The 27803-nt window shown below is 61.3% G+C and overlaps 1 protein-coding gene across 3 annotated transcripts; it reads right to left on the bottom strand.

The window, feature by feature from the left end:
• Positions 1–1824: 1824 nt before the first annotated feature.
• NEMP2 (nuclear envelope integral membrane protein 2) lies at positions 1825–18457 on the bottom strand. 3 transcript variants are annotated; one of them, XM_084892400.1, is made up of 9 exons: positions 18285–18457; positions 15400–15515; positions 13648–13870; positions 13447–13519; positions 12426–12519; positions 11566–11680; positions 8707–8920; positions 5505–5681; positions 1825–4312 (listed from the first exon to the last, which is right to left on the bottom strand). In XM_084892400.1, exons 1-9 carry the CDS (start codon positions 18376–18378, stop codon positions 3943–3945), a joined length of 1476 nt encoding a protein of 491 aa, XP_084748526.1. In that variant the 5' UTR covers positions 18379–18457; the 3' UTR covers positions 1825–3942. The 3 variants fall into 3 exon arrangements, with proteins under 3 accessions (XP_084748526.1, XP_084748527.1, XP_084748528.1); XM_084892401.1 differs by lacking the exon at positions 18285–18457 and adding an exon at positions 16470–18074; XM_084892402.1 differs by lacking the exon at positions 18285–18457 and adding an exon at positions 16253–16458.
• Positions 18458–27803: the final 9346 nt, after the last annotated feature.

Below are 27803 nucleotides of genomic sequence, written 5' to 3'. Positions count from 1 at the left end.
CATGCTGTGGGGTGACACTGGCATGTGTCGGCAGCCTTTTCCTTTCTGCTCACCCACGTGTCTGACCCTGTAGGTCTGCCTTCTGAGAGGGGGTCTGCTGGTCCAGTGGGTTCAGCCGTCTGTCCTCCACCGCTCCACGGCTGCCGGGGCCCCAGCCTGGGCAGGCCACACGGGCCGGCTGCTGCGAGCAGGGTCTTCTTCGGGGCAATGGCGTCAGGGTCCTGGGTCACCGCCAGGGGCACAGCCACCGGCCAGCTCGCCAGTGTCATCCCAGCCGGCTCCTGGCGCTGCCTGAACATACCCCTCCCTGCGGCTTCTGCTGCCCCGCGCCCACACGCCCCGCACAGGCCCTCTCCCCGCTGGCCCTCCCCCCACTGAACGGCCTGCACCCCACCTCGGGGCCAGTCACGCAGGGTAACGGCAGATCCTCCTCCGTTCTGCCCGTCCCCTCGGGGTGTGCTTCGTCCACGTGGTTCGGTGTGCTGACGGGACCCATCATCTGTTCTCACCTCCTGAAGTCTCAGATCTGACGTTTCTAGACTTTTTACAAAGCCAGACGCTCAGACGTCCCCCTAAATGCCGGGCGGGCGCTCCCTCTACCCCCCTCGGCGGTACGGCGACCACGTGACCAATGCACAGCCTCTGAGACGTGTCGGCATGTCTTAACACCTGCCCAAAGCGGCGGTGGATGGCATGGTGACCCGGCCTGGCCGCCGGCGGACGCTCACCGGCACCGCCTGGTGTCCTCCCCGCCGCTCAGCACAGGGAGCCTGGGAGGCCCTGGCCCAGCGGCGGCCGGCAAGGGGCTGCGGGAGGCCCCCGAGGCCCCCCTGGTGCCGGAGGCACGGGCTCCCCCGAGGGACGGCTGCCTCCCTGCGTGCCCGTCTGTGGGTGCGGGCCCTGAAGCGAAGGAAGGAGGGAGGGAGAGGGAGCTGGGGAAGGAGGGAGAAGAGGGGAGGGAGAGTCTTAGGGGAGCCAGCCACAGAGCGCCTGTGGGATTAGAACCCTGAGCAGCACCTAACAAACCCCAAATCAACCAACACCGGGGAAAGGCACCACACGTCACAGGCTTCCATGGCTCAGCTTCTCGGCGCGCACACAGACACGGGCAGATCCATGCTGTCCTCTGAAACCCTGAAACCAGCCCCTGGGGGACACGGCCCTGCTGCCCTCCCGTCCACTGTCTCCATGGCGACGTCACCCCAGCGGAGTCAGCCCCGCCGTGTCCGGCACAGGCAAGGCCTCCCGGGGACTCCTCACGCGCCAGTCACACGCGTGTGGTGGGAGAGGAGAGTGGCGAGACACGCACGGACGCCTCTGGTGCCTGCGTCACCAGCAAATACAATCACACCACATCAGACCGAGCCGTAACAACGCTTCTGAGATTCCGCCATCTGACCGGGAGACACTCTGACTTTTAAAGTCGCAGGCTACTGCCCAGCCGGTGTGGCTCGGCGGGTGAGCGCAGACCCCCGAGCCAACAGGTCACGGTTCGATTGCCGGTTGGACATGGCTGGGTTCAGGGCTGGATCCCCAGCGTGGGACGCGCAGGAGGCAGCGGATCAATGATTCTTTCTCACTGATGCTTCTCTCTCTCTGTCCCTCTCCCTACCTCTCCCTCTAAACCACATGTGTCAAACACAAGGCCCGCGGGCCAAATCCAGCCCGCCAGGCCTTGCAATGTGGCCCGCACCGCGCTGTCATCACTGCACTCCGCTGTCAGTTTATGACATTGTCAGTTTATGACTGTTCAGTAAACCATTCGGCCCGCGATTTAGGCTGGATTTTAGATTTTGGCCCCTTCTCTGATTGAGTTCGACACCCCTACTAAATGATCAGTGAGAACCTATTAAACACAAACGAAGTCAGAGGCTGTGTGAAGGCACAGGCTGGATTTAGAGCCTTTTACAGAAAGAGCAGAGCTCCCAGCGTGGCCTGGCGTCTGCCGCCCGGGAGACCGGTGAGGCACTGCCCGGCGAGCGGGAGCATCTGAAATCCACCCAGCGTCCCGACGGGAGCCAGGCTGCCTGTGAGGCAACAGGCTGGACCCGGGGTAGGCAAACTGCGGCTCGCAAGCCACACGCGGCTCTGTTGACGAATGAGTTTGCCGACCCCTGGGACAGGGGCTTAATCACAAGGAACGACAACGGCCTGTAATTACTGGAATCCAGAGTCTCGGTCAGAGATGGGCAAGCTCGTTAGTCAACAGAGCGGCAAACAGCGGCTTGTGAGCCGCATGTGGCTTGAGAGCCGCAGTTTGCCGACCACTGAGTCAGACCAACGTTACAAGACCTGGCTCAGGAGAGCACCCTTAGCTCTCCTCACGCCCACCCCCCCCGCCCCGCCCCCGTGACCTCTCCGGTGAAAGGCCTCCCGGTGAAACAGCTCGCGCGTGCCTCTCAGAGCCAGCTTAGCGACGCCGCACCCGCACTGCTCTGCCTCGTCAGGCCCGGACCCTCTCCTCGTCCCCTGCGTGGGCCTCCGGGACTCAGGGTCCGCTCCGCACGCCCAGTTCTCCCTCCGCCCCCGGGCGCCTCCGCAGGAGGAGCCGAGAACAAGACCTGCTCCAGATCGGTTCTGCAGGGAACTGCTACCGTTTTAAAAACAGTCAATGCAAAATGTCACGGGAGGCTAGGTGCCTCCATTTCCAACACACACACACACACACACACACACACAAAATATAGAAGTCATTTTATAATCTGATTCTACCTATAAAAGTCTTACCAGGGCTTTAAAATAGTGCGGTCGGAAATGTTTCTCTTCGTCACAGTTACCAGACAGCTAGTGGGCCGGTATCCTAACATATACAGAGCCAGGGTCCGTCACGCCCTAAATGACCGGATGGCCGAACACCAGGCGGGGTCCCCCGCCCCTCCCCCGCATGAGGTGGCCCTGACTGGCGAGCGGGCTGAACCGCTGACCCCTCGGGCCCTCCGCCTCCTGTCTCCTGCAGACTCTGATCGATCGATCGATCGATCGCAGCACGGCGAGCAGGGAACCACAGTGAGCGGAGCGGCACGCGGGACGGGCAGCGGGCGGAACGGCCACCTCTTGGTCCCTCCCCCGGCGCACAGGCTCGGGGAACCGGGGCCATCTGTGACGAGGGACCGCGGAGAAGCAAGGGGTGGTGGTGGGGACTGGCAAGTGGCAGGAGGTGGCCTGGGGACCCTAATCGCGCACGGTTTGGTGTGCGCTGGGCCTCTGGTTAAATATAAGGAAGTCCCCGGCCCAGTGAGGCCCCGGCTCGGGGCGATGCCTCGCGCTCCCCTGTGGCCTCCTCGGCCGCAGGGGCAACGCCAGGACGGACACGCCGCCCGCTGCCGCTCAGCGAGGGCCCGCCAGGCTGTGTCCAGACCTCAGCCTCCATCGGCAGCGCCTTCTCCACACGTGAGCCGAGGACACGCGTCTCCTGGGAAACGGGGCTGTGGTCAAACGAACGGAAACGGCTGCACACGATTCCTCCCGGGCCACGTGGGCACCGGCGCGTCCAAGGCCCTGGCAGGCCTGCTGCCCTCGGCGTCGGCGGAGCCGGCCTGAGGTCCCCTCCTGAGCAGCTCAGGGACGCACCGAAGCCGGGCGGGTCTCCGTGCACCAGGAGCACGCCGGGCCGGCCTCTGTGCGCCAGGAGCACGCCGGGCCGGCCTCTGTGTGCCAGGAGCACGCCGGCCAGTCCCCCGGCGCCTGTGCTGGCACCGGTGCAGCCTCCGGACCAGCAGGGGCTCTGGGTTGAGAGGACGCGGTGCCGGTGCTGACAGGCCCCCGACGGCCAGCACAGCCCCCTCGTCCCGAGTGGAGATCTTCCCTGGAGGGAAGTGGCGATGGCAGGCCCAGGACTCGGCCACAGCGGGACACACAGCAGGCTGGCCCGAGTGACGGTGCTCTCCTTCGGTGCGGCCCTCTCCCTGCACCTGGGTCTTCTCCATGGCAACGTCCCCTGGGCTACTGACCACGTCCTGGTCCTGAGTGACAGGCAGGGCCGGGCACAAGGGCAAGGCCTGGGGGAGGGGGTGGAGCCGGGGCAGGCGCAGGGAGTGGGGGCAGGGCCAGGGCCAGGGCAGAGGCAGGGGGCGGGGCCGGGGCAGAGGAAGGGGCAGGGGCAGGGGCAGGGTCCGGGGCTGGAGCAGAGGCAGGGGCAGGGTCCGGGCCAGGGCCAGGGGCAGGGCCAGGGCCAGGGGCAGGGGCAGGGGCAGGGCCAGGGCACTCCGGCGGCTGCTCCTCCAGGGAAGAGTCCCCCAGGCTGTACTGCTCTTCATGCAGACGCATTTCCTCCGGCGACAAGTGGCTCCCCCCGAGGACGAACTCTGCAAACCTGTGCGGCATCGGTGTGCGCTTTAAGGCCAGGCCGGGTGTGTGTGTGCGGCATTGGTGTGTGCGCTTTAAGGCCAGGCCGGTGTGTGTGTGCAGCATTGGTGTGCGTGCTTTAAGGCCAGGCCGGGTGTGTGTGTGCGGCATTGGTGCGTGCTTTAAGGCCAGGCCGGGTGTGTGTGTGCGGCATCAGGGTGTGCGTGCTTTAAGGCCAGGCCGGGTGTGTGTGTGCAGCATCGGTGTGTGTGCTTTAAGGCCAGGCCGGGTGTGTGTGTGCGGCATTGGTGCGTGCTTTAAGGCCAGGCCGGGTGTGTGTGTGCAGCATCGGTGTGTGTGCTTTAAGGCCAGGCCGGGTGTGTGTGTGCGGCATTGGTGTGTGCGCTTTAAGGCCAGGCCGGGTGTGTGTGTGTGTGCCGCATTGGTGTGCGTGCTTTAAGGCCAGGCCGGGTGTGTGTGTGCGGCATCGGTGTATGTGCTTTAAGGCCAGGCTGGGTGTGTGTGTGTGTGTGTGTGCGGCATTGGTGTGTGCGCTTTAAGGCCAGGCTGGGTGTGTGTGTGTGTGTGTGTGTGTGTGTGCGGCATTGGTGTGTGTGCTTTAAGGCCAGGCCCGGACCAGGGGGAGGGTTACTGGGAAGAGAGCGGTTCCCTTGCTGCGTGTCCTCCTCGGTGAGGTGCACGCGGCCATGAGAGCGGCCCTCACACGGGAGGTGACCGCGGGGCGGCTCCCGGGTCCTCCCGGCCTCGGAGCGGGCAGGGGGCTGACCCAGCCCAGCGCTGCCGAGACCACCGCTCTCTCTCCCGCTCCCTTCTCTCCGCGTGTGGATTCGTTCCTTAGTGAACTGTCAACACTCCCCCTCCCGCCTTCCCTGAGAGCGCGGGTGTCTGCATGGAGCCCCTCTTTCCCTGAGGCAGGGGCTGCGTGAGGCCCGCAGGAGGGCAGCAGAGGGGACGGTGGGGCAGAGAAGCCTCGGGGTGACTCCAGCATCAGCGCCCACTCCTGCAGCGGCAGCAGGGCCTCAGCATGCCCCTCCCGCTCTGGCCCTGCTCCCGCCCTCCCTGGGGGCGCCTTCCCGGAGGGGCCAGAGGAGCCGGGCTGCTGCCCTGACCTCCGGCAGGAGAGGGCGCCTCGGGGGCACAGACGGCACGGCCGCTCGGGGGAGGGTCTGGCCGGCCCTCGGGCGGCGGCGCAGGCTTACTTTCCGGGCGCCCGGAGCCGGGCCGCGGCCTGCCAGGACGGGAAGCCGGGCCGGCGGCAGGCCTGGCGCAGCTCCTCCAGCGCACGGGCGGTCTGGGCGGCGGCCTGCTCCCGGAACTCCTCCTCGCTCAGGTACCGGAACGCCGGCCCCCAGGGCGGCAGCCACCGCCGCACCCTCCTAGGACAGCGCAGTCAGCGGCCGGCCGGCCCGCGGCCCTTCACCCGACTCCGGCGGCGGCCCCTGGCCCCCCACTCCTGTGTCCCGCTGCACGTGCCAAGCATGTGCTTCCGTGCCGCTGTCAGGAATGTGGCACGGAGAACACGCAGCGCAGGCCTGCGGGCACACGCACACACACACACACTCACACACATACACACACGCACACACACACTCACACACATACACACACGCACACACACACTCACACATACACACACGCACACACACACACACTCACACACGCACACACTCACACATACACACACACGCACACACACACTCACACACACACACACTCACACACGCACGCGCACACACACGCGCGCACACACACACTCACACATACACACACACTCACACACACACACTCACACATACACACACACGCACACACACACTCACACACGCACACACACACATACACACGCACACACACACTCACACACACACTCACACACGCACGCGCACACACACACGCACACACACACACTCACACATACACACACACTCACACACACACTCACACATACACACACACATACACACACACTCACACACACACACACATACACACTCTCACACACACGCGCACACACACACACAGACTCACACATACACACACACTCACACACACGCACACACTCACACATGCACACACTCACTCACACACTCACACACATACACACACACACGCACACACTCACACACATACACACACGCACACACACACTCACACATACACACACTCACACACACACTCACACATACACACACACATACACACACACACACTCACACACACACACACATACACACTCACACACACGCGCACACACACACGCACACACACACAGACTCACACATACACACACACACACACTCACACATACACACTCACACACACGCACACACTCACACATGCACACACTCACATACACTCTCACACACTCACACACATACACACACACGCACACACTCACACATGCACGCACTCACACACGCACACACACGCACACTCACACTCACACACACACACACACACACACACACACACGCCCGGACCGTCCTAACGGGACCGCACACCCTCCGGTGGCCTCTGAGGGCAGTGCCCAGAGATGTCAGTGCATCTCTCTTCCCGGGACCGAGCGGCACGGCGGACAGCCCAGCGGCCTCGGGGCTGGCGGCTGCTCTCCGGCCCTGAGAGGCAGCCAGGAGGCGTCTGTGCAGCCCCGCCCGCTCACCCTCCAGCCCGGCGGCGGGGGCTCGGCCGGCCTCGGGGCTGGCGGCTGCTCTCCGGCCCTGAGAGGCAGCCAGGAGGCGTCTGTGCAGCCCCGCCCGCTCACCCTCCAGCCCGGAGGCAGGGGCTCGGCCGGCCTCCGCCCGGCGGTGACCCCCCAGAGGGCGTGCCCGGGCGGCGGCCGGTCACTAACGGCTCAGGCTCCCGTGCTCACACGCGTGACCAGCAGTGCTTCCCACAGGGAGTGCTACAGGGAGGCCCCCGCCCCAATGCTAACGACGATGGATGGTCTCAGTGTCATCACTCGTAAGTGAGCTTTAACACGTTCCGGGCCGGCCAAAACCGGCGTGGCTCCGTGGATAGAGCGTTGGCCTGCGGACTGAAGGGTCCCGGGTTCGATTCCGGTTGCGGGCACATCCCCAGTGGGGAGTGTGCAGGAGGCAGCTGATGGATGTTTCTCTCTCGTGGATGTTTCTAACTATCTCGCTCCCCTCCTCTCTGTAAAAAAAGCAATAAAAATATATTAAAAAATAAATGAAATATATTAATAAGTAAAATGAAGCGTTCCGGGCCGTACACTGTAATGGACCCGAGAGCCCCCGGGAGCGAGCATGGCAGCACAGCGGGTCCGAGTGCACTCCCTGGGGGTCTGTGAAGATCCTGGAGGCTGAGGTGCCAGGCGGGGGACGCTGGCAGGCCTCCGTCTCCTCTCTGAGCACCGCCCCCCCGGCCTCCGAGGAGGAGACGGGCACGGGCGCCCGAGGCCCGCCCACCGTGGGGACCGGGCCCCTCCTTCCCGGGGAGCCCGACCCCGACCGCTCACGGACAAACCTGCAGCCGCGCACCCTCCCGGGGCCCGGGCTGAGGAGACCGACGGCCCAGGCAGGGCCAGCGCGGCCAGCGCCCGCCCCTCTAGTGCTCAGCGGGCGCAGTGACAGACCGGGTCTGCGTTACAGACAGGAGCTCCAGCGGTCCTCGGAGAGCCAGGAGCACCAGCCCCAGGGCCAGCCCCTCCGGGTGCTCGAGCTCTCCATGCCGAGCGCAGGCCTGCACTCGCACCACGTGTGTGACAGCGTGACAGTGTGTGACAGCGCGTGTGACAGCGTGCGTGACAGCGTGTGACAGCGTGTGACAGCGTGTGACTGCGTGCATCACAGCGTGCGTGACAGCGTCACAGCATGTGTGACAGCGTGCGCCTCGGTCTCCATGAACACGGCGCAGGGCAGAGATGCCTCATCCGTGCAGGACATGCAGGCAGGCGCTCAGCCCACGCGGTGACAGACGGGGCGGCCCCCAGCGCCGCCTCAGCAGTCAGGCTGCCGCTGAGCTTCCAGAGCCGCAGCCTCGCCTGACCCCCGAGAAGAGAAAGCCCACGTGCCACCCACTCCCGCCCCCGAGGACGCCTCTCTGGCCCTAGCGCTCCTCTCACAGGCACACGGATGCCCCAGCAGGCCTGGCTCGAATGCAAGGACGCGCACATGAGAGCAGACACAGGAACCCGAGCCCGGGCCTTCGCCACTAATCGGGGGAGTGGGGTCTGCCGCCCCCGTGGGCGGAGCCTCGGACAGCAGCGAGGTGCAGCCTCAGGCTTGCTCCTCCCCGCCCTCCCTCCCTCCCCGCAGGAGGAGCGCTCCAGTGAAACGCGGTCCGTTATGAGACCAAACACGCCATGTCCGAACACCCCAACCGTCACAGAACCAGAGCTCCCGAGCCCGGTTCCCGAGGAGAGGGAAGCCACGCACATACCTGAGCGCCCCCGCCAGGCAGCGCAGGGCGCGGGCCAGGAGCTCGAGGCCTGCGGCGGCCCAGACGGCCTGGGGCACGGGGGCGCCGCAGAGGGTCAGCGCCAGGGCCAGCAGCCGCAGCGCCCAGGCCAGGAGGTGCCGGCCCCTCTCCATGGCCAGGCGCCCGCGTCTGTAACAGGCGGCAAAGCTGAGGGCCCCGACGGCCAGCACGTAGCCTGTGGGAGCAGAAGGAGGCGGCTGTCTCACCCTGAACGTGAAAATCCACGGTAAAACCGCAGAGGTCTGGCCAGCGGCTCCGGGGTGGAGCGTCGACCTGCAAACCAGGTGGTCAGGGTTCGATTCCCGGTCAGGGCACAGGCCCGGGATGCGGGCTCCATCCCATGTGGGGCGTGCAGGAGGCAGCTGCTCAATGACTCTCTCATCATTGATGTTTCTCTCTCTCCCTCTCCCTTCCTCCCTGACACCAATAAAAACGTAAAAAGGGAAAAACGACACAGCCTTGGCTCAGAGCTAAGAACATACAGGAAGCCTCCACTTTCCTTTTCTTTCCCCGATGAAGGAACGCGGGAAAAGGCATCTACGGCTGTTACTCCCTCACGTGAAATTAAGTTATCACTCTCGGTGAAGCGAGGGCGCAGAGTTGTCAGTGATTAGAACACGTGTCTAGTTGTCAGCCCAGAGTCCTAGCCCCGTGGCCGGCAAACTGCGGCTCTCGAGCCACATGCGGCTCTTTGGTCCCGTGAGTGTGGCTCTTCCACAAAACACCACGGCCTGGGCGAGTCTGTGTTGAAGTGGCATTAGAAGAAGTTTAAGTTTAAAAAATGTGGCTCCCAAAAGAAGTGTCCACCGTTGTCCTGTTGGGGTTTGGCTCTGGGGACGAAGGAGTTTGCCGACCGCTGTAGACCTAGGACAAACGTCCTGGTGGCGGCCGTGGTGGGGGGAAGCCTCAGCAGAGGTCACAGCTGCAAACCCGGCTTTTTATTTCCACACTCCGTTCAGGAAAGGAACGTGTCACCTTACATCGGGGCGGGGAAGTGGGGGCCATCAGGCTGCGCCCTCACAACCAGGCGGCCTCAGCTGACAAGATGCTCTTCGTCTGGGCGGTGAGCGCACACCGGGCCTGTGCGGCCACCGGGGGTGCGGTCTGCGTCTGAGCGAGCCCCGATGTCCCTGTGCAGGACACGCAGGCGGGAGAGCCGCCGGCTGACTGTACACAGGGGTAGCCGGAGGAATCCCAAACGGACGCGGTGGCCGCTCAGGAACCACCGTGCCGGCACTCAGCTCGGGGACGGAGAGCCTCAGGGGCAGAACAAACACCGAATACGACTCCGGACGGCATCTCGGCGGATGCAGCAGCACCGAGGCTGTGCGGGGCGCGGACACGTGGCCTGGGGAATCGGTGACTTTGTGATTGCCAGTTATTTTTTAGACTTGACACCTACTGGGTTATAGAGGAAGATGCTCTTGGTTTTTAGAGGTGCTCAGTGAAGGGTTTGGGGGACCATACCATGAAGTGGGGGGTTTACTTTAAAAAGCACCCTAGCCTAAGGAGAAACAGGAACTAAAAACATAAATCTAACACGAAACAGAACACGTATTGCTTTTGATGGGGGGCATAACGTGAGTGAGGAGGCTGGCAGGCGCCAGAGGGAACCAGCCCTCCCGTCCCGCCTCCCGGTTACCCCGTGAGGAGCCGCTGGCGTTTGGCCCCCGAGGCCTCCCCGGCTCCGGACAGTCGGGTTTCCATACACTGAGGACGTACACTGAGGACGGCTCTCCTTCCGTGCTGGGTGCATCCACACCCAAAGAGCCACATCTCAGAGAAACCTCTTCACTACAAGTTACATGCGGTCAGAGCGTCTGTAGTCAAAAGGGGAAAATCGTTTCTGCTCTTTTGTACATTAGGACAGACCAGTGGTCGGCAAACTCATTAGTCCACAGAGCCAAGCATCAACAGGACAACGATGGGAATTTCTTTGGAGAGCCGAAAACCGACTTCTGAGCACGGGCGCAAAGTTTCCATCGCACCATACGTACGCGTCCGCACGTGGTGTTTTGTGGAAGAGCCACAGTCAAGGGGCCAAAGAGCCGCATGTGGCTCTCAAGCCGCAGTTTGCCGACCCCTGGGATAGACACTGAGAAGGATGTCATACGGGAAGGGTATGAAATGAGATCGAGTAATGAACTGAAGTCACCCACCATGGGATAAATAAAATGCGGTTTTGTGCAGCGCTGCTTAGTTCCAAATGGAAACCCAGGGCCGGACACATTTGCCAAGAGAAGGCCTCCCGTGGTGCTTTCCAGCCTCCCCAATAACAGAATGTATCTTTTCTTTTTTAAATAAAATATATTTAAAATATATATATATTTAATATGTATTTTATTGTGTGTTTTTTTGTTTTTGTTTTGTTTTGCAGAGAGGAAGGGAGAGGGACAGAGAGTTAGAAACATCCATCAGCCAAAACCGGTTTGGCTCAATGGATAGAGCGTTGGCTTGGGGACTGAAAGGTCCCGGGTTCGATTCCGGTCAAGGGCATGTACCTTGGTTGCGGGCATATCCCCAGTATGGGGTGTGCAAGAGGCAGCTGATCAATGACTCTCTCTCATCGATGTTTCTAACTCTCTATCTCTCTCCCTTCCTCTCTGTAAAAAAAAATCAATAAAATATATTTTAAAAAAAGAAAAAAAAAGAAACATCGACCAGCTGCCTCCTGCACACACCCTACTGGGGATATGCCCGCAACCAAGGTACATGCCCTTGGCCGGAATTGAACCTGGGACCCTTCAGTCCACAGGCTGACGCTCTATCCACGGAGCCACACCGGTCAGGGCTAGAATGCATCTGAAAAACGTTACCTACCTACGACATACATCCTGTGCTCACTCCACAGCCACGGCAGGTGCTCCATCCCCAGGCACACCACATACACGGAGGCAAACCAGCCACCAACCAGGAGCGCCCCGAAGGTGCTGCCCTGCGTGTGGGGAGAACAAACGCACAGGCCGGTCACCCGCTCCCGGACAGAGCCAGCCTCTGTGCCACGCCCTCTCCCAAACCCCTGCCGCCAGCTCGGCCCGGTCTGGGGGAGGCCCGGAGCCGCGCGGGCAGGGCCGGGAACACCCTCTCCGGTGCCGCCACCGCGCCCTGAGCAGAGGAAGGCCACCTCCTCCTCGGGAGCGAATGTCCGGTCTCCCCGCTCCGCTCCGGGGGCTCACGGCACCGCCGCCATCACCGCGCGGCGGCCTGCCGGGACCAGAGAGACTCGGCATCGAGCGCCCTGTCACCCACGGGGACACCATCGCCCGGAGAGCGAAGGTCTCCGAAGAGGTGCAGGCAGGACGTGCTGTAAGCGGACGGCAGTAACTAAACAGCTCTAGGTGCGTCGTACGGCCAGTCTGTGCCCCGCAGAGACGCTGCTTGTACTGGGAGCCACAATCATCAATGTGGGTCCATCTGACCCCGCTCTGTGCCACCAACCCCGCCCCCCACGCTGGCTCACGGCACATGACACGTGGCACGCGGCTCATGGCACACGGCACGCGGCTCATAGCACACGGCTCACGGCTCATGCACATGGCACACGGCACACAGCTCACGGCTCATGGCACATGGCTCACAGCACACGGCACACAGCTCATGGCACACAGCTCACGGCACACAGCTCACAACACTTGGCACAGGGCACACGGCACACAGCTCACGGCACACGGCACACCGACCTGGGGGATGGCCCTCCTCGCCAGCAGCAGCAGGAAGACCGGAGTCATCAGGACGCCCAGCGCGGTCCCCGCGGAGTAATAGAAGGCAGGGCTTCTGTCACGACAAGCACATGGCGTGGTCAACGACACGCTGTTCGCACGGGAAACACGTCTAACGCGGCGACGACGGGAGAAGTCAAGCGGCGGCTCCCATGACATCCGTGCTCTCACAACATGTAAGCTCTGCCCCCAATGCACGGCGAGGTGCTTGCCACCAACTCAGAACACACGTGTGCGCGACCTCTGCTCCCCATCGGACAGGCAGGCATCCCGGCGCCCCGGCGGGCGGCGGGCAGTGCCAGGCCTCAGCCTCCGCGCTGGCCGGGCTCCGCCAAACCCCCTCCCGCAGCTGCGCCCGCCCCGCGGCCGGCGGCTGCCTCGCACCGCACCTGCGGCCAGGTCCCCGCGGGTGAGGCCCCGGGAGGCTCAGACTGAGCCGTGAGGGACAGCACTGAGCAGTGCAGCGACCAGAGACTCCCCCTCACCAGCGAGGCCGTGACAGCAGAAGGCCGGGGAGAGGTGCCAGGGGCGGGTCTGTCCCCTCCGGCCTCGGACCTGCCACCAGGAGGCGGCCTCGGCACAGAGAACCGGGCGTAGGCACCCGCAAACCCGGTGCCCGCCAGCCCTGGGGAGGCGTGCGGCGCCCCAGACCTCCTCCCCTCCCTTCCCCTCCCCTCCCCTCCCCTCTTCTTTCCCCTCCCCTCCCCTCCCCTCCCCTCCCTTCCCCTCCCCTCCCCTCTCCTCCTCTCCCCGGGGTCGGGCACAGAGCTCCCGGGCACAGGGTGAAGAGGAGCCGGTGCCATGAACCCTGTGGCCGCACGTGGCCGTGTCCCCACCATCGCTCCGCTAACCACTGCTCCGGCTCTGCGGCCTTCCGGGCGGAGCCTCAGGCTGCCGTTGGCCGAGCCCGGGCAGCACGACCCCCACACGCGGGCCCCTCGGCAGCCCCCGGTGCCGCCCCCGGTGCCGCCCCGGTGCTTACCGGCTCAGGCGCCCCGCCGAGCGCAGGAGGGCGAGGCCGGCCGCGAACCGGAGGACGAGCCCGAGGTCCAGGGCTGGAGCGGGGACGGAGCGCGGTCAGCGCGGAGGGAGGGCGGGAGGGAAGGAAGGAGGGAGGGCGGGCGGGTGGGGGACCCCTCCCCGTGTCCCTCCCGTGTCCCGGGCGGCCTGCGGGCGCACTCACCGCGGCGCCCCACGCGCACGGAGTGCGGGCCGGCCGGCCGCACGGAGAAGCACACGGTGCCCTGGTGCGGGCGGATGTGCACGGCCGTCTCCGGGGCCTCGGGCGGGATCCCGGGCGCGTGCAGCGCGCACCAGACGGCGGCCAGCAGGGTCTCCGGGTCCCGGCAGCAGGGGGGGTCCGTGATGTACGCCAGGCTCAGCGGCTCCGCCCCGGCGATCTCCACCTGGAAACGGCGGCCCCGTGGACACCAGCCGGCGCCCGAGCCCCCGCAGAGGGCCGGCACGGGGATGGGCCGAGCGGGGACACGCACCCACACCGGGAGTGGGCGTTTGTTCTGATTCACCCCTTCTTCCAGCTGGTGATCGGGGCTAACCCAGGGCCACGTAGCAAAGGCGGGACAGAGGAGTAGGCGGCCAGCTGGTACGAACCCGTCAGAAGAGGCTGACCTTCTGACTCCGACTGTCCCCGGGGACGACGGCAGAGGTCACCCTCTCCTGACGGGTTCACACCAGCTGGCCATCGCTCCCTGGTCTCTCTCCACTGGAGCCTGCGAGGCCGGCGGGCTGGCTTCCAGCTCCCAGAGCCGCCCCACCGCGTCCCCACTGTCTATCCCACCATTTGCACAAGAACATCCACCGGGGCCCCCGACTGACCTACGTCAACCCCCAACGGCTTCCCACGGACTGTACCAAACCCACTCCCCTCCGGACCTGCTCTCCCGCCGCCCTCTGGCTGCCCGGCCCCCCTCCGCCCTCCGCCGGCCGCCCGTCCACCCCTCCGGCCTCCACCAGCTGCCCGTCTACCCCTCCGGCCTCCAGCGCCTCTTCCTCCTCGCTGTGTCCTCTGAGAAGTGCGCCCTGGGTCAGCTCAGCCGCAGCCCCGGGTCTGTCTCCCCCACCTCCGGGGGCAGAGCCCGGGCTCAGGGCCCCCGCGGCTCACACACCACACAGCCACAGCCCCGCGTTGTTACCTGGCAGCCTCATCTGCCCGCTTCTCCTCTGCCCGGGGCTGGGCTGAGCCCGAAGGGGGCATGGCCACCAGCTCTGAGCCCCAAGCATCAGAGGCATCGCCCGCTCCTGTCTCCCCTCCTGGTGGACTCGGCCCCGCGCCCATGGCTGTGCTCCCTCCAGTGCCACCTACTGGTGCCACCACACACAGTGCCCTCCCGGAGCCCCTTCCTGTAGGCTGGCCCTTGTTCTCCGAGCGCCTCTGGCGGCCTTGTCCCCCTCCCCCACCCTCCACAAATCGCTCCCACGGCCACACACTGGGCCCTGTCAGCCCCCACACAAGCCTCTGACACCGGCGGCTGCCCCCGCCGCCTGGCTGACCCCCCGTCCTCCCAGCATGCCGCTGGTGCTGCACCAGCAAGCCCTGGACCCCCATGCCCCTCGCCCTGATGGACCTGCGTGTCCAGCTCAATGCCAAGGCGTCATGAGCAGCCGTTCCCTCCAGGTCCCCTCCTGTTCTCACGCCCGCCTGTGAGGGCCGGCCCCGCCGGTCCTGTCCCTGCACGGGGCCGCCCTGGCCCGTCCAGCCACGCGGGCGTCAGAGCACACGTCAGACACGGCCACGGCCACGGCAGGGCAGGGCAGGGGCCGTCGGCAATGCTTTCAGCAATAAAGACGCATTTTAAAAACAAGCAAAATACATATCTTCACTTTTAAAAATAAACATAAAGCCGTGATCTTCTTTAAGCCAGAGGAAAACAAACCAATTCCCGGTCGTAAGGTAAGGTTTAAAAGTGCGGCTCACCCTCACGGCGGACCACAGGTACTCCCACTGGACCTGGGGGTGCTGACGGTAGCAGTAACAGTGCGACGTGGAGGTCTGAATGACGTCCATCTCCTGCAGAGCTCTGCACCTCCGAACTGGGGGTGCAAAAGAAAACACATCTCCTCAGTATTCAGTCCCCAGAATCTTATCTTTTCTTCTTCTTTTTTATCCACAGGGGCATTGGTGGCTGCTTTTATAATCTATGACCAAAATTCTTCTCTCTGGTAATGACAGGCAACCCGGCAGGAGACAGACCGGAGTTCCAGCCCGGGACTCCGACGGCCCTGAGGACAGGCTGCGAGCACGGAGAACGGACAGAGAGAGGCGAGGGCCACGTCCCTGTCCCCCGGAGAGGCCAGGCCGCTGGAGAACCAGGGAGCCCTTGGAAATGGCATTGCTGCTTCTACCGCCTGTCGCCACCTACGGGTGGGAACGGGAAGTGCAGCCGGCCTCGCAGCTTGCGGAGCTCCAGCGCGGGTTCCAGCCCCAGCCCAGGCTGTGAGCCGCCGCCTGTGGGCAGGTGTCTCCCATTGCAGGGGCCTTGGCCCTCCCTGGTCCGGCCACTAGGACGGGACCCGCTGGCCCGCAGTGAGGTCAGCAAACCCCCTCCCGGGGCATCCAGAGCGCAAAGAGGAGTGCCAGGGGCCTGGACACGCAGCAGGAATCCTGCGCCCGGAGGGGCAGCTGCCAGGGAGAGCCGGCCGCCACTGGGGTCTGCACCCGGGAGGCGCCCTAACGAGGGGCTCGCGCCCTCTGACCCGAGTCAGACCCGGGAAACGCCTGGGAGCACGGGCCACCCCGGCTCTGGCTCACCTCCCCAGCCCTGGCTCACCTCCCAAGCACTCGGAGGGCCTGGGCACCGGCCCGGGATGCCCTCCTCTCTCGGCTGCCCGGCAAGACAGCGTCTGAGCTGTGAGTGAGCGCCGCCCTCCTGGGCTCCCCGGCCCCCGGCAGGCTCTCCTGTCCTTTCAGCCACCCCGAGTGGACGCCCCGACAGCCGCCGCACACTTATTCACATCACCAAAGGGTCCGAGTCAGGATCACTTTACCCAGCGAGATCCCTCCGCTCCCGTCGGAACGCCACCCAATTATCAACACGGCATCAGTCTGTGACCAGGCACAGCTGCGCCTGCCCTGCTTCAGCTGCTAACTTCACCTCCCTCCTCTGCCGTTTGTGAGCACGCATTACCGTTTCTCCTCCGTGTGTAAGGCCGTGTTACGGCCTAATCACTTCATGAGATAAACATGTTCTGTCAAACTCCAGAAAGGGGCTCCTTTGTTTTGTTTTGTTTAAAAACTTGAATATAAATGTTGGTATTTCAAGTCTCCAAGAACATGCGTAATAGAAACTGAAACCGAAATTAGCACATGGTAATGAGTATTCAAGCATGACTTTCATTTCAAGCACTGGTTTTTCTTCTCCCACAGATAGACCGGAATGCTGCTCACGCCCACGCCTGGGGATGCAGTCGAGGCCTGACCTCTTCCCAGGAGACACTGCGTGGCTTCCCGGAACCTCACCCCCGCGTGCAAACCCCGAGCGGCCCTTCCTGTCGCCCAGACCTGCCCCGGACTTGACTTCAGAGAGGGTGACAGAGGCTGGCCTCCGCCGACATCTCCTCCGTCCCCGGATGGGCCGTGTGCGTGTGCATGTGTGTGCGTGCGTATGTGTGTGTGTGTGTGTATGTATGTGCTGGAGATGGACGGTTAGAACAGGAAGCCTCCCCGATCTGTTAGGAAAGGAAGTGCCAGCTGCTTGGTGTCAGGGTTCCTCGTTAGAACCAGAGCTTCCAGAGCAGCCGCAGCCCTGGACACCGCGATCCAGGCCGCAGCAGCCTCCCCGGGACACAGCCCGGCCTGTCCGAGCGGCGAGCGTGGCTGTCAGGCACACAAACTGCCCTTCTTTCGAGCGATGGGCTAGACTTCCTGCAAGACCCAGGCCGACGGAAGACGCTCGGCCGGCAGCTCCCACACTCGGCACGCCTCGGCTAGCACAACAGGGAAGTGAGCTGCTAGCACCCAATCGGGGAGCACAGAATCTGAAAAACACTGGTGTCACCGAGACATAAAAAGGCGAGGGCAGCGTGGGGACCGTCCGGCCACAGAACACCCTCCTACTGATGAGAAAACATAGTCCATGAAGTTCACGAGCCTGGACCTGCTACAAGCGGGTGCGAGAGTAACGCTGAGCTGGAACCCGGCTCGGGTGTGGGTCCAGGGCTTTTCATGGATAATATCCCGGCCGCTGCCATGCTCGGAAACATCAGGTCACTAGTATACTGGTCACATTTCTTACCAAGCCTTCGTTTTCCCATCTGTAAAATGGGCCTATAAGCGTTACCTACCACCCCAGGTAGGACCACTGCGGGCATTAAATAAAATAATGCCGTTAAAGCGCTGCCTCCGGTGAAGACCAAGCAAACGCCCGCTCAGCGTGAACTGGTCTAAGTCCCCAGGACCTCCCCTCGGCACTGCACCTCTGATCGCGGCCCCATCCTCAGACAGGGACCCGGCTTATGGGGAGGCGGGGGCCCACCCTTGGCTGCCCCCCTGCAGCCAGAGGCGGCTGCGCTGGGAGCCGGGCAGGGACCCGGGCCTCTTCGGGGGATGTGGGATGTCCCGGGAAAAGGACGGGGTGAGGTCGGACTTGGGGCCCCGCACAGAGGACTCTCCGCCGCAGCCCGGGCCGAGGCCGGCCCCTCCCAGCCCCGGGCGGAGCGGGGGCGGCCACGGGGTCACGGGGTCACGGAGCCGGGCGGGCGGGCGGGCAGTGCGGGGGACAGAGGGGTCCGGGGCAGAGGGGAGCGCCCGCCCTCTTTACCCCCTCCCCCCCCTCCCCCCCCCGCCCGGGAAGGGCCCGTTACCTTCCAGCGGCGCCCCCAGCGCCTCCTTCGTGCGCCCCGCGCCCACGGCCAGCAGCGCCCAGGCCAGCAGCCAGCACCGGCCCCCGGGGCGCATCCCGCCCGCCCGGCCCCTCCGGCCCCGGATCCCGGCCCCGGATCCCGGCCCCTGGTCCCCGGTCCCCGGTCCCTGCGGCCGCTCCGCGGCGGAAGCTCGGCGGGAAGGCGAGACCCCGCCTCCGGGGCCGGGGACCAGTAGGAGCAGGTCCTGTGTTTCCCTTGTAACTCGCGGTCGCCGGTCGCCGGTTGGCAAGGTGGTGGCTGAAGCAGCAATGTGGGTCTGAGCTCAGAAACACACATTTCAGCATAAAGAGGCCGGAAGAGCCCCACCAATACCACAGCCCCCACGATTCCCGCGCGTGAAAGAGGAGGAAAAGGGCGGGATCTGGCTGCCGCGGAGGGCACAGGGCCGGGGAGAGGACAGGATGGGTGCGGTGGTCACAGGCGATCAGACCGGTCAGTTCTGACGTAGGCTCAGCACGGAGGCCCACGTGAGCGATACTGGATGTTACATTTGGAAGCTCTAAGAGGAGGTCTTAACAATTCTCATAAGAAACTTTGGGAATGACGTGAGGGGGTGGATATTAACTTATTTTGATGACCATGTTGAAATATAGATATATCAAACCATTACACTGTACACCTAGAACTAATACATGTCCATTACAGCTCAATGAAACTGGAAACTTAGTATAGAACCATCAATACCATCATGATAGATTAAATAGAGAAGGAGGCCAGAGACCGGGATGGCAGGACACACACAGGCTTTACTGGAGGGAAAGGTACCCCTGCCGGCTGCTCCCACGGAGAGGGGTGGAGAGAGCGAGGGCCGGCGTACATGCACCTTTAAGGATAGGGGCGGGCTTAGGGCACTCAGCACACGCTGATTGATTAGGGACCGAGGGCCTTAGGAATCGGGGGCTTAGGGTATTTGGCAGGTGCTGATGGGTGGTTCAGAGCTCAGGAATGTCTGGCCGCAGGTGGGGTTTACTTCTGTCCATCAACTGGAGGAAGGGGGGATCTATCACGGATAATTAGCATAGAACTTGCAGCCTTGGATATTATAATGTACTTAATAATGTACAGTACAATATTATAATGTACTTAAAACAACCTTAGGCCCTGGAACCCTTTAATGTGACTCAATGTCCACAGTAAACATTTTCTAGACTAAGAGGTCATGTCCTCTTTTCTCACTCTGCTCTCCCGCTGGAGCATCTCGGAGAGCCCCATGGTGGCCGTAAGCATCCCCTACCATCGTCTCCTTCTCCCTCAAACCCGGAGCGGGACTCCTGCCCTGGCTTCACGGGAAGGCCGTGTGGCCGGCATTACAGCCGTGCGCAGAGCAAGGACATGGGCCAGTACCGGTCCCCGGGGTGGACAGCCCCGCGGGCCTCGCCATGGACAGTGAGCGGCAGGCTGGCGCCTCGCCCCCGTGACCTTTCTTCCCCCTGCAGGTCCCTGGGCCTGAGGTCTGGACCCCCTGACTTTCCCCGGAGACAGCATCTGGGCCTCAGTGTGTGGCAGCTCCAGGCCCAGGAAAGCACCAGCCCAGCTGCCTCAGGCCCGGCTGCCCTCAGGCCCGGCTGCCCTGGGTAATGCCCCCCCTGGGCCGGCCAGTCAGTGGAGACCGCACCCTGAGAGGACTCACCTGGACAGTGCTGACTGTAGCAGTGGTCGGCAAACTCATCAGTCCACAGAGCCAAATACCAACAGGACAACGATTGACGTTTCTTTGGAGAGCCAAATTTTTTAAAACTTAAACTTCTTCTAACGCCACTTCTTCAACATAGACTCGCCCAGGCCGTGGTATTTTGTGGAAGAGCCACACTCAAGGGGCCAAAGAGCCGTGGCTCGGGAGAAGCAGTTTGCTGGCCAAGGCTCAACTGAGATCTTCCTCTGGGGCGTCCCCTAACACCTCCACCCTTAAACCCTTAGGACCAGGACCCAGTGCGCTCTTCCTCCTGGGAGCACCGCCACGGCTCCCCCTCCTCTCCCCTCCCCTCTGTTCCCTCCCCTCCCCTTCCCTCCCCACCTTTCCCCTCCCCTCCTCTCCCCTCCTTTCCCTCCCCTCCTCTCCCCACCTTTCCCTCCCCTCCCCTCCCCACCTTTCCCTCCCCTCCTCTCCCCACCTTTCCCCTCCCCTCCCCTCCCCACCTTTCCCCTCCCCTCCTCTCCCTTCCCCACCTTTCCCTCCCCTCCCCACCTTTCCCTCCCCTCCCCTCCCCTCCCCTCCCCTCCCCACCTTTCCCTCCCCTCCCCTCCCCACCTTTCCCCTCCTCTCCCCTCCTCTCCCCACCTTTCCCTCCCCTCCCCTCCCCACCTTTCCCCTCCCCTCCCCTCCCCACCTTTCCCCTCCCCTCCCCTCCTCTCCCCACCTTTCCCTCCCCTCCCCTCCCCACCTTTCCCTCCCCACCTTCCCCTCCCCTCCCCTCCCCTCCCCTCCCCACCTTTCCCCTCCCCTCCCCTCCCCACCTTTCCCCTCCCCTCCCCTCCCCACCTTTCCCCTCCCCTCCCCTCCTCTCCCCACCTTTCCCTCCCCTCCCCTCCCCACCTTTCCCTCCCCACCTTCCCCTCCCCTCCCCTCCCCTCCCCTCCCCACCTTTCCCCTCCCCTCCCCTCCCCACCTTTCCCCTCCCCTCCCCTCCCCACCTTTCCCCTCCCCTCCCCTCCTCTCCCCACCTTTCCCTCCCCTCCCCTCCCCACCTTTCCCTCCCCACCTTCCCCTCCCCTCCCCTCCCCTCCCCTCCCCACCTTTCCCCTCCCCTCCCCTCCCCACCTTTCCCCTCCCCTCCCCTCCCCACCTTTCCCCTCCCCTCCCCTCCTCTCCCCACCTTTCCCTCCCCTCCCCTCCCCACCTTTCCCCTCCCCTCCCCACCTTTCCCCTCCCCTCCCCTCCTCTTCCCACCTTTCCCTCCCCTCCCCTCCCCACCTTTCCCTCCCCACCTTCCCCTCCCCTCCCCTCCCCACCTTTCCCCTCCCCTCCTCTCCCCACCTTTCCCTCCCCTCCCCTCCCCTCCCCCAGCCATGCTGCCATTGGCTTCCTCACTCCCAAGCTCCAAGGACCTTCCTTTACCTCCACCACCTGTCTCCTAAGCCCTTTCCTTCACCGGTTCCTTTTCTCCTTCTGATTTACCCGATAAATGCTCTCCTACAGGGCGGGCCTCGCTCTGAATTCTTTCCCAGCCAGAACCCAAGCACCCAGGTTGCTGAACCCAGGTTTGGTCTGACCCCACCGGTCAGGGTCAGACCCTGGGGCCACTCCCGCCGCCGACAATTTGCCCGGCTGCCCTCAGACCCCTGGCACCGCGCACGCACCATGCACGGCTTTCAGGAAGCGCGGGGACCTCCTCGGTGAGGACTCTGGGAGGAATGGATTTTACACGTAAACTGACTCTCTTTGAACTCTGACCCCGCAGGGTGTTTCCGGGGACATGGCAGGGCCTGAGGTGTCCCTGCCTCTTGCACAGAGGTTTTGTTTCTTCCCCTAAACCTCAGTAATCCTGATGTAGGTTCTGGACGCACTGTCAGTGTGGGAGCCAGTTACTGACAGGAGAAACAGTCATTAATAAAGGACAAAAGCGAAGGGAACTCGGCGGGAGGCAGCAGCAGCAACAGAGGCGGCTTTCTGTTCCGTTCACTGGTGGACACGCATCCAGTCACTCCAGGGCCGGCGAGGGGCCAGTCCTCCCTCTGGGACAGGAAGTCTCCCGGGAGCTGAGGGGACAGAGGACTTCCTCCCAGGGCGAGGCAGCAGGGACTGGATGATGTCATGAAACCTGTGGACACGCAGGGGGCGGCCCTAGCGCGGGAACAAGGGGAAATCGGATTGGCTCAGGCAGGAAACCCCGGAGAACTGACTGGGAGGGGGGCCCAGTCCGGGCCCGGGAACATTAGGAGTTTGGGTTGGATCCTTTGAATGGTTCTTAGTCCTTTACCAGAACCAAGAAGCTGACTGCAGGGAAAGCAGGAGCCTCTGGCCCTGCTTCCAGAGCCTGTCTTCCGCCCCCTTCATCCACAACAAAATCCTGTCACCGCAAAGGAATCTGTTACACGTTCACCGGCGACAGTACTACGGAAAGCGGAAATAAAACGAAACCATAAAAGATCCCAAAGGAGGCAAGAATAGAGGGAGAAAGAATGAAGAAACAAAGAAAAGATGGCAGGTTTAATCCAATCACATCAACAATTACATTAAACACAAACAAACGACTATCCCTTAACCAAGATGCTCAGGGGAGGTACCAGAATGCCCCGGAGGGTCAGACTTTCCTCCGGGCCCTAACTGCCAACACAGGACCCAGATCTGCTCCTGGGGCTCACTCCTACATCCGGGACCCAGACTATCTTGGCGGGACCGAGAAGATTATCCCGGGACCCAGGCCTGAAATACAGAATCCAGTCTTGTATCAGGGGTGTATTTCTCAATTTGTAACCCAGACCACCATTTCCATAACCCAATTGCCCAGGTGAGGTACCACGCTGCCCCAGGGGCTCAGATGTCCCTCCCTGGCCCCACAGAACCTTTCAAGACCAAGACCTCAGTCGGAGGCCCAGACCTAACTCCTGGTCACAGACTATTATGGCGAGGACCAGAAGGCCATTCCTGCAACCCATACTATGAGACAGTGCCTGTTCCTTAATTGGAGTCCAAATAACCAGGCTAGGCTGACCACCATTTCATTATCCTGAGGACCTGCCCTAGCCCCTATTCTCCCACCTGGGCCCATAGCACCCTCTAGTGACCACACCATGTCTCAGCACCCAGACCTACATCCGGGTCCCAGACCTTCATGGCCAGGCCAAGTAGGCCCACCTGGAGCCCAGGCCACAAACCTGGAACACAGAGTTGTATCTGGGGACTAGATCTCTATGCATAACTCGAACAAGTATTCCTTAACCAAGATGCTCAGGGGAGGTACCAGACCGGCCCCGAGGCTCAGACTTCCCTCCGGCCGGAACTGCCCTCAGAGGACCCAGCCCTCCACCTGAGGCTCACACCTACACCGGGACCCAGACTATCACGGCGGGGCCATGAAGATTATCCCGGGGCCCAGGCCTCAAACACAGAATCCAGACCTGTATCAGTGGTGTGCTTCTCAATTTGTAACCCAGACCACCATTTCCTTAACCCAGAGGTCCAGGTGAGATACCAGACCGCCCCCAGGGGCCCAGATGTCCCTCCCTGGCCCCAAAGGAGGGACATCGGGGGCTGCATCAGGGGCTCAGACCTTCCTCCTGGTCGCAGGCCATTATGGCGAGGACCAGAAAGCCATTCCTGGGACCCATACTAGAAGCCAGTGCCACTTTCTTAATTGGAGTCCAAATAATCAGACTAGTCTGTCCACCATTTCATCATCCCCAGGTCCTGCCCTTGCCCCAAACCTCCCACCTGGGCCCATAGCGCCCCCTGGTGACCACACCATGCCTGAGCACCCAGACCTACATCCGGGTCCCAGACCTTCATGGCGGGGCCTAGTAGGCCCACCTGGGGCCCAGGCTGCAAACCTGGAACACAGAGTTGTATCAGGGGACTAGATCTCTGTGCATAACCCGAACCACTATTCCTTAACCAAGATGTTCAGGTGAGGGACCAGACAGCCCCTGGGGCTAAGACTTTCCTCTGGGCCCCAACTGCCCTCAGAGGATCCAGACCTCCACCTGAGGCTCATTCCTACTTCAGGGCCCAGACGATCATGGCGGGGCCAAGGAGATTATCCGTGGGCTCAGCCTCAAACACAGAATCCAGACTTGTATCAGGGGTGTGCTTCTCAATTTGTAACCCAGACCACCCTTTCCATAACCCAGAGGTCCAGGTGAGATGCCAGACGGCCTCAGGTGCCCAGAGGTCCCTCCTTGGCCCCAAAGACCCTTCGGGGGCCCAGACCTACCTCCTGGTCGCAGACCATTAGGGCGAGGACCAGAAGGCCATTCCTGGGACCCATACTGGAAGCCAGTGCCTAGTCCTTAATTGGAGTCCAATTAACCAGGCTAGACTGACCACCATTTCATCACCCCGAGGTCCTGCCCTCGCCCCAAACCTCCTACCTGGGCCCATAGCGCCCCCTGGTGACCACACCATGCCCTAGCATCCAGACCTACATCCGGGTCCCAGACACTTATGCCTGCGCCTACTAGGCCCACCTGGGGCCCAGGCCACAAACCTGGAACACAGAGTTGTATCAGGGGACGAGATCTTTATTCATAACCCAAACAACTATTCCTTAACCAAGATGCTCAGGGGAGGTACCAGACCGTCCCCGAGGCTCAGACTTCCCTCTGGGCCTGAACTACCCTCAGAGGACCCAGACCTCCACTGGGGCTCATACCTACATCCGGGACCTGGACTACCATGGCGCGGCCGAGATTATACTGGGACCCGGGCCTCAAACACAGAATCCAGACTTGTATCAGGGGTGTACTTCTCAATTTGTACCCAGACCACCATTTCCGTAACCCAGAGGTCCGGGTGAGGTACCAACCGCCTCAGGGGCCCAGAAGTCCATCCTCGGCCCCAAAGTCCCTCCCAGGATCCAGACCTCTATTGGGGTCCCAGACCTACCTCCTTGTCACAGACCATATAGCGAGGACCAGAAGGCCATTTCAGGAACTATACTGGAAGCCAGTGCCTAGTCCTTATTTGGAGTCTAATTAACCAGGCTAGTCTGACCACCATTTCATCATCCCGAGGTCCTGCCCTCGCCCCAAACCTCCCACCTGGGCCCATAGCGCCCCCTGGTGACCACACAATGCCTGAGCACCCAGACCTACAGCCGGGGCTCAAACCTACATCCGGGTCCTAGACCTTCATGGCGGGGCCAAGTTGGTCCACCTGGGGCCCTGGCTACAAACCTAGGACTCAGAGAGAGCTCTAATGGGCCCTGGAGGCAAAGTTCCTGTTAGTGAAAGAAATCTGGCAGAAAAAGGCTGTGCTTGGGAACAGGGCCAGGATGTTGGGGAGAGCTGTGCGTCCAGGTGGAGAGTGAGTCTGCTCTTAATCCAGCACTCTCTCCACACCCTGCGACTGGGAAGGAGAAGGCTTGGTACAAGGGAAAGTAGGGTACTCCTGGGGGCTAGCAGCTCCACTGCGGGAAGGAGCTTTGAAATAGCGGATGTAAAGATGTAGATAGAGTGTTTCTGATGGCCGCAGAGGGAGACAGAAGCCACAGAGGTGGATGGCCAGAGGAGGGAGGAAGTGCACAAGCAGTGGGGCAGTCTTAGCCACCAGAGAGAAGAATGCAGGAGCAGAGGGGCGAAAGGCCATGGACCACAGCCCGGCATGCTGGCTCTGCCTGTGAGTGGAGCCTACTCCAACTCCCAGAGGGAGTCGGGGAGGAAGGGCTTAGTTCCAAGGGAACATAACAGGTCTTTTTGCTAATCGAAGGAGTATAATTTTGAGCTCCAGGATTTCGGGCATATCCTCTGAACACGTGGCCCATGTATTGTGATCAGCAGATGAGAGATGAATAGACACAGTTCGCATTGGTTTATTTTTTGTCATTTCTTTTACTTTAAATCAGTATCACAAGCTGCATAGAAGACGTTATGATTATCGTCGAATACATGAGGACACTGAAACACAGAGTTTCCCAAGCTTGCATAATAAGAAATAATAGCTTCATTCCTCCCCCGTTTCTTTTCAGTCCAGGTGTACATACTGGGAACTGACGATGGAGGGACCACACATCCCCCAGGGGTCCTGGGTTTGCCCCTGGACGCAGGCTTGGATAAAGCCGGGGTGGTACTTCTTTAGAAGGGCCCGAGTGCATGTTACTAGGCACGGGGATCTCTGGAGTCGTGTGTGACGTAGCATGGAGGTTACATTTGAATATTGGGCAACTAAAGGGGACAGTTATCGTTAAAGGTGTTCTTCAGTGTCCACCCCATTTCTCCTTCTTTTGTAGCAGTCATGCCATTGAGAGAACTGACCTTAGCCAAGGATGAGCGGAGGAGTCTAAGTCAAATGTTTTCTCTGGGTGATCATTCTGGAATCAGCATGTGGCCCACTTTGGGCGAATGAGATACAAAGAGAGACTTGCCGAGGGGTTTTGGAAGATGCTTCCTCATCTCAGAAGGAAGTACAGGAAAGGGGGCTCTCTGGGTATTGTGGACATCCATAAGGGCCCCAGAACTGTTGCTCCCACCTCAGTACTTGGAAGAGATCCGAACTAAGAGACTCAAAGAAAAACCTATCAGAGCCACCAGCTTAAATCAACCAGAAGCCCAACCAGCCCTGTAAGTGAACCAATAAATCTCCATCTTGTTTAAACTAATTTAAAGAGAGTTTCCTGAAATCGTCCTGACTGGTACAGCCTGCCGACTGAGAAATCTAACCTCAATGAATTCAGGATCTCCTCAGCTCCCCGGGTTGTGTCTAAGTTCCGGAGTACTTATACTGGCCAGGAGTTGGGGAGTGAGAGTGGGTATTTGGTCCTGCTGTCTTTTCCCTGGCTCTTGCTCTGACTCCTAGTTTCCTTGTATATCTAGTTATTTTCAACTATGTGCTGGATATTGTCGGAATAGTTTGTGGCTTTGGAAGAGGTAACTTTGCCCAGAGAACATTTATGCTTGCTTCATCTGGGCAAACATAAGGACCACCTCAAGCCAAGTTACTCTTTGGCACTCTCCGAACCACGCAAATGGAGAAAACCTTGACTGTGAACCAATCTAAGAATAGCTTGCTTCTGAAGTGCACTTCCTCCGAGGGTGTGGTCCTCTGAGAGCCCAGCTTTTTATAGGTTGGATTTTCTGTTGTAATCCTAACTTGTATGGGTCCTGGCCCCCATGACCCTACATGATTATTGTTAGAATTGGCAGTACCTTCACTGTGTGCCCATTTTCCTTTCAGTTGGGCCCAATAAGTCATTACTATCTTGTCTTTTCAGTGCTTCTGAGAAGATGCTCTTGCCAAAACTGGTTTGGCTCAGTGAATAGAGCTTCGGCACGTGGACTGAAAGGTCCCAGGTTTGATTCCGGTCAAGGGCATGTACCTTGGTTGCAGGTACATCCCCTGTAGCTGGTCGATGTTTCTCTCTCATCGATGTTTCTAGCTCTACATCTCTCTCCCTTCCTCTCAAATTTTTTTAAAAAGAAGATGCTATTTATATTTTATTCAGCATTTTTGTTGCTTTTAGTGGAATATGTTTTCTAAAAAAAACCTACCCCACCAAAATCTCCAAATCTTTGTTTAAGCCAAAGGCATTCCCTTTCCTCCAGAATCCTCGCTTTTAAAGCTCAAAAGCCAGAGGATGCTTTTTCTTCTTTGCAGGTGACATTTCTTCCCTGAGGCATTAAACAAGAAAATGCCAAGTTGGAGGGAGAAAAGGGCTGTCCGGAAGAAGGAAGGGCACCTCAATTTGGCTAGTATTTCAAAACATCTCTCCACCACCCATGGATATTGCTAAACCCAGTGCCCAGCACACATTTAAGGTTCAGTCAATAGCAGCTGCTGTTGAGATTATTATTTCTATATCCAAACTC

Source organism: Pipistrellus hanaki (genome assembly GCF_964339955.1).
Source record: "Pipistrellus hanaki genome assembly, chromosome: 8".
Taxonomy (NCBI): Eukaryota; Metazoa; Chordata; class Mammalia; order Chiroptera; family Vespertilionidae; genus Pipistrellus; species Pipistrellus hanaki.
Note: the sequence above shows the minus strand (reverse complement) of the source record. Positions and strands in the feature narration are given on the sequence as shown.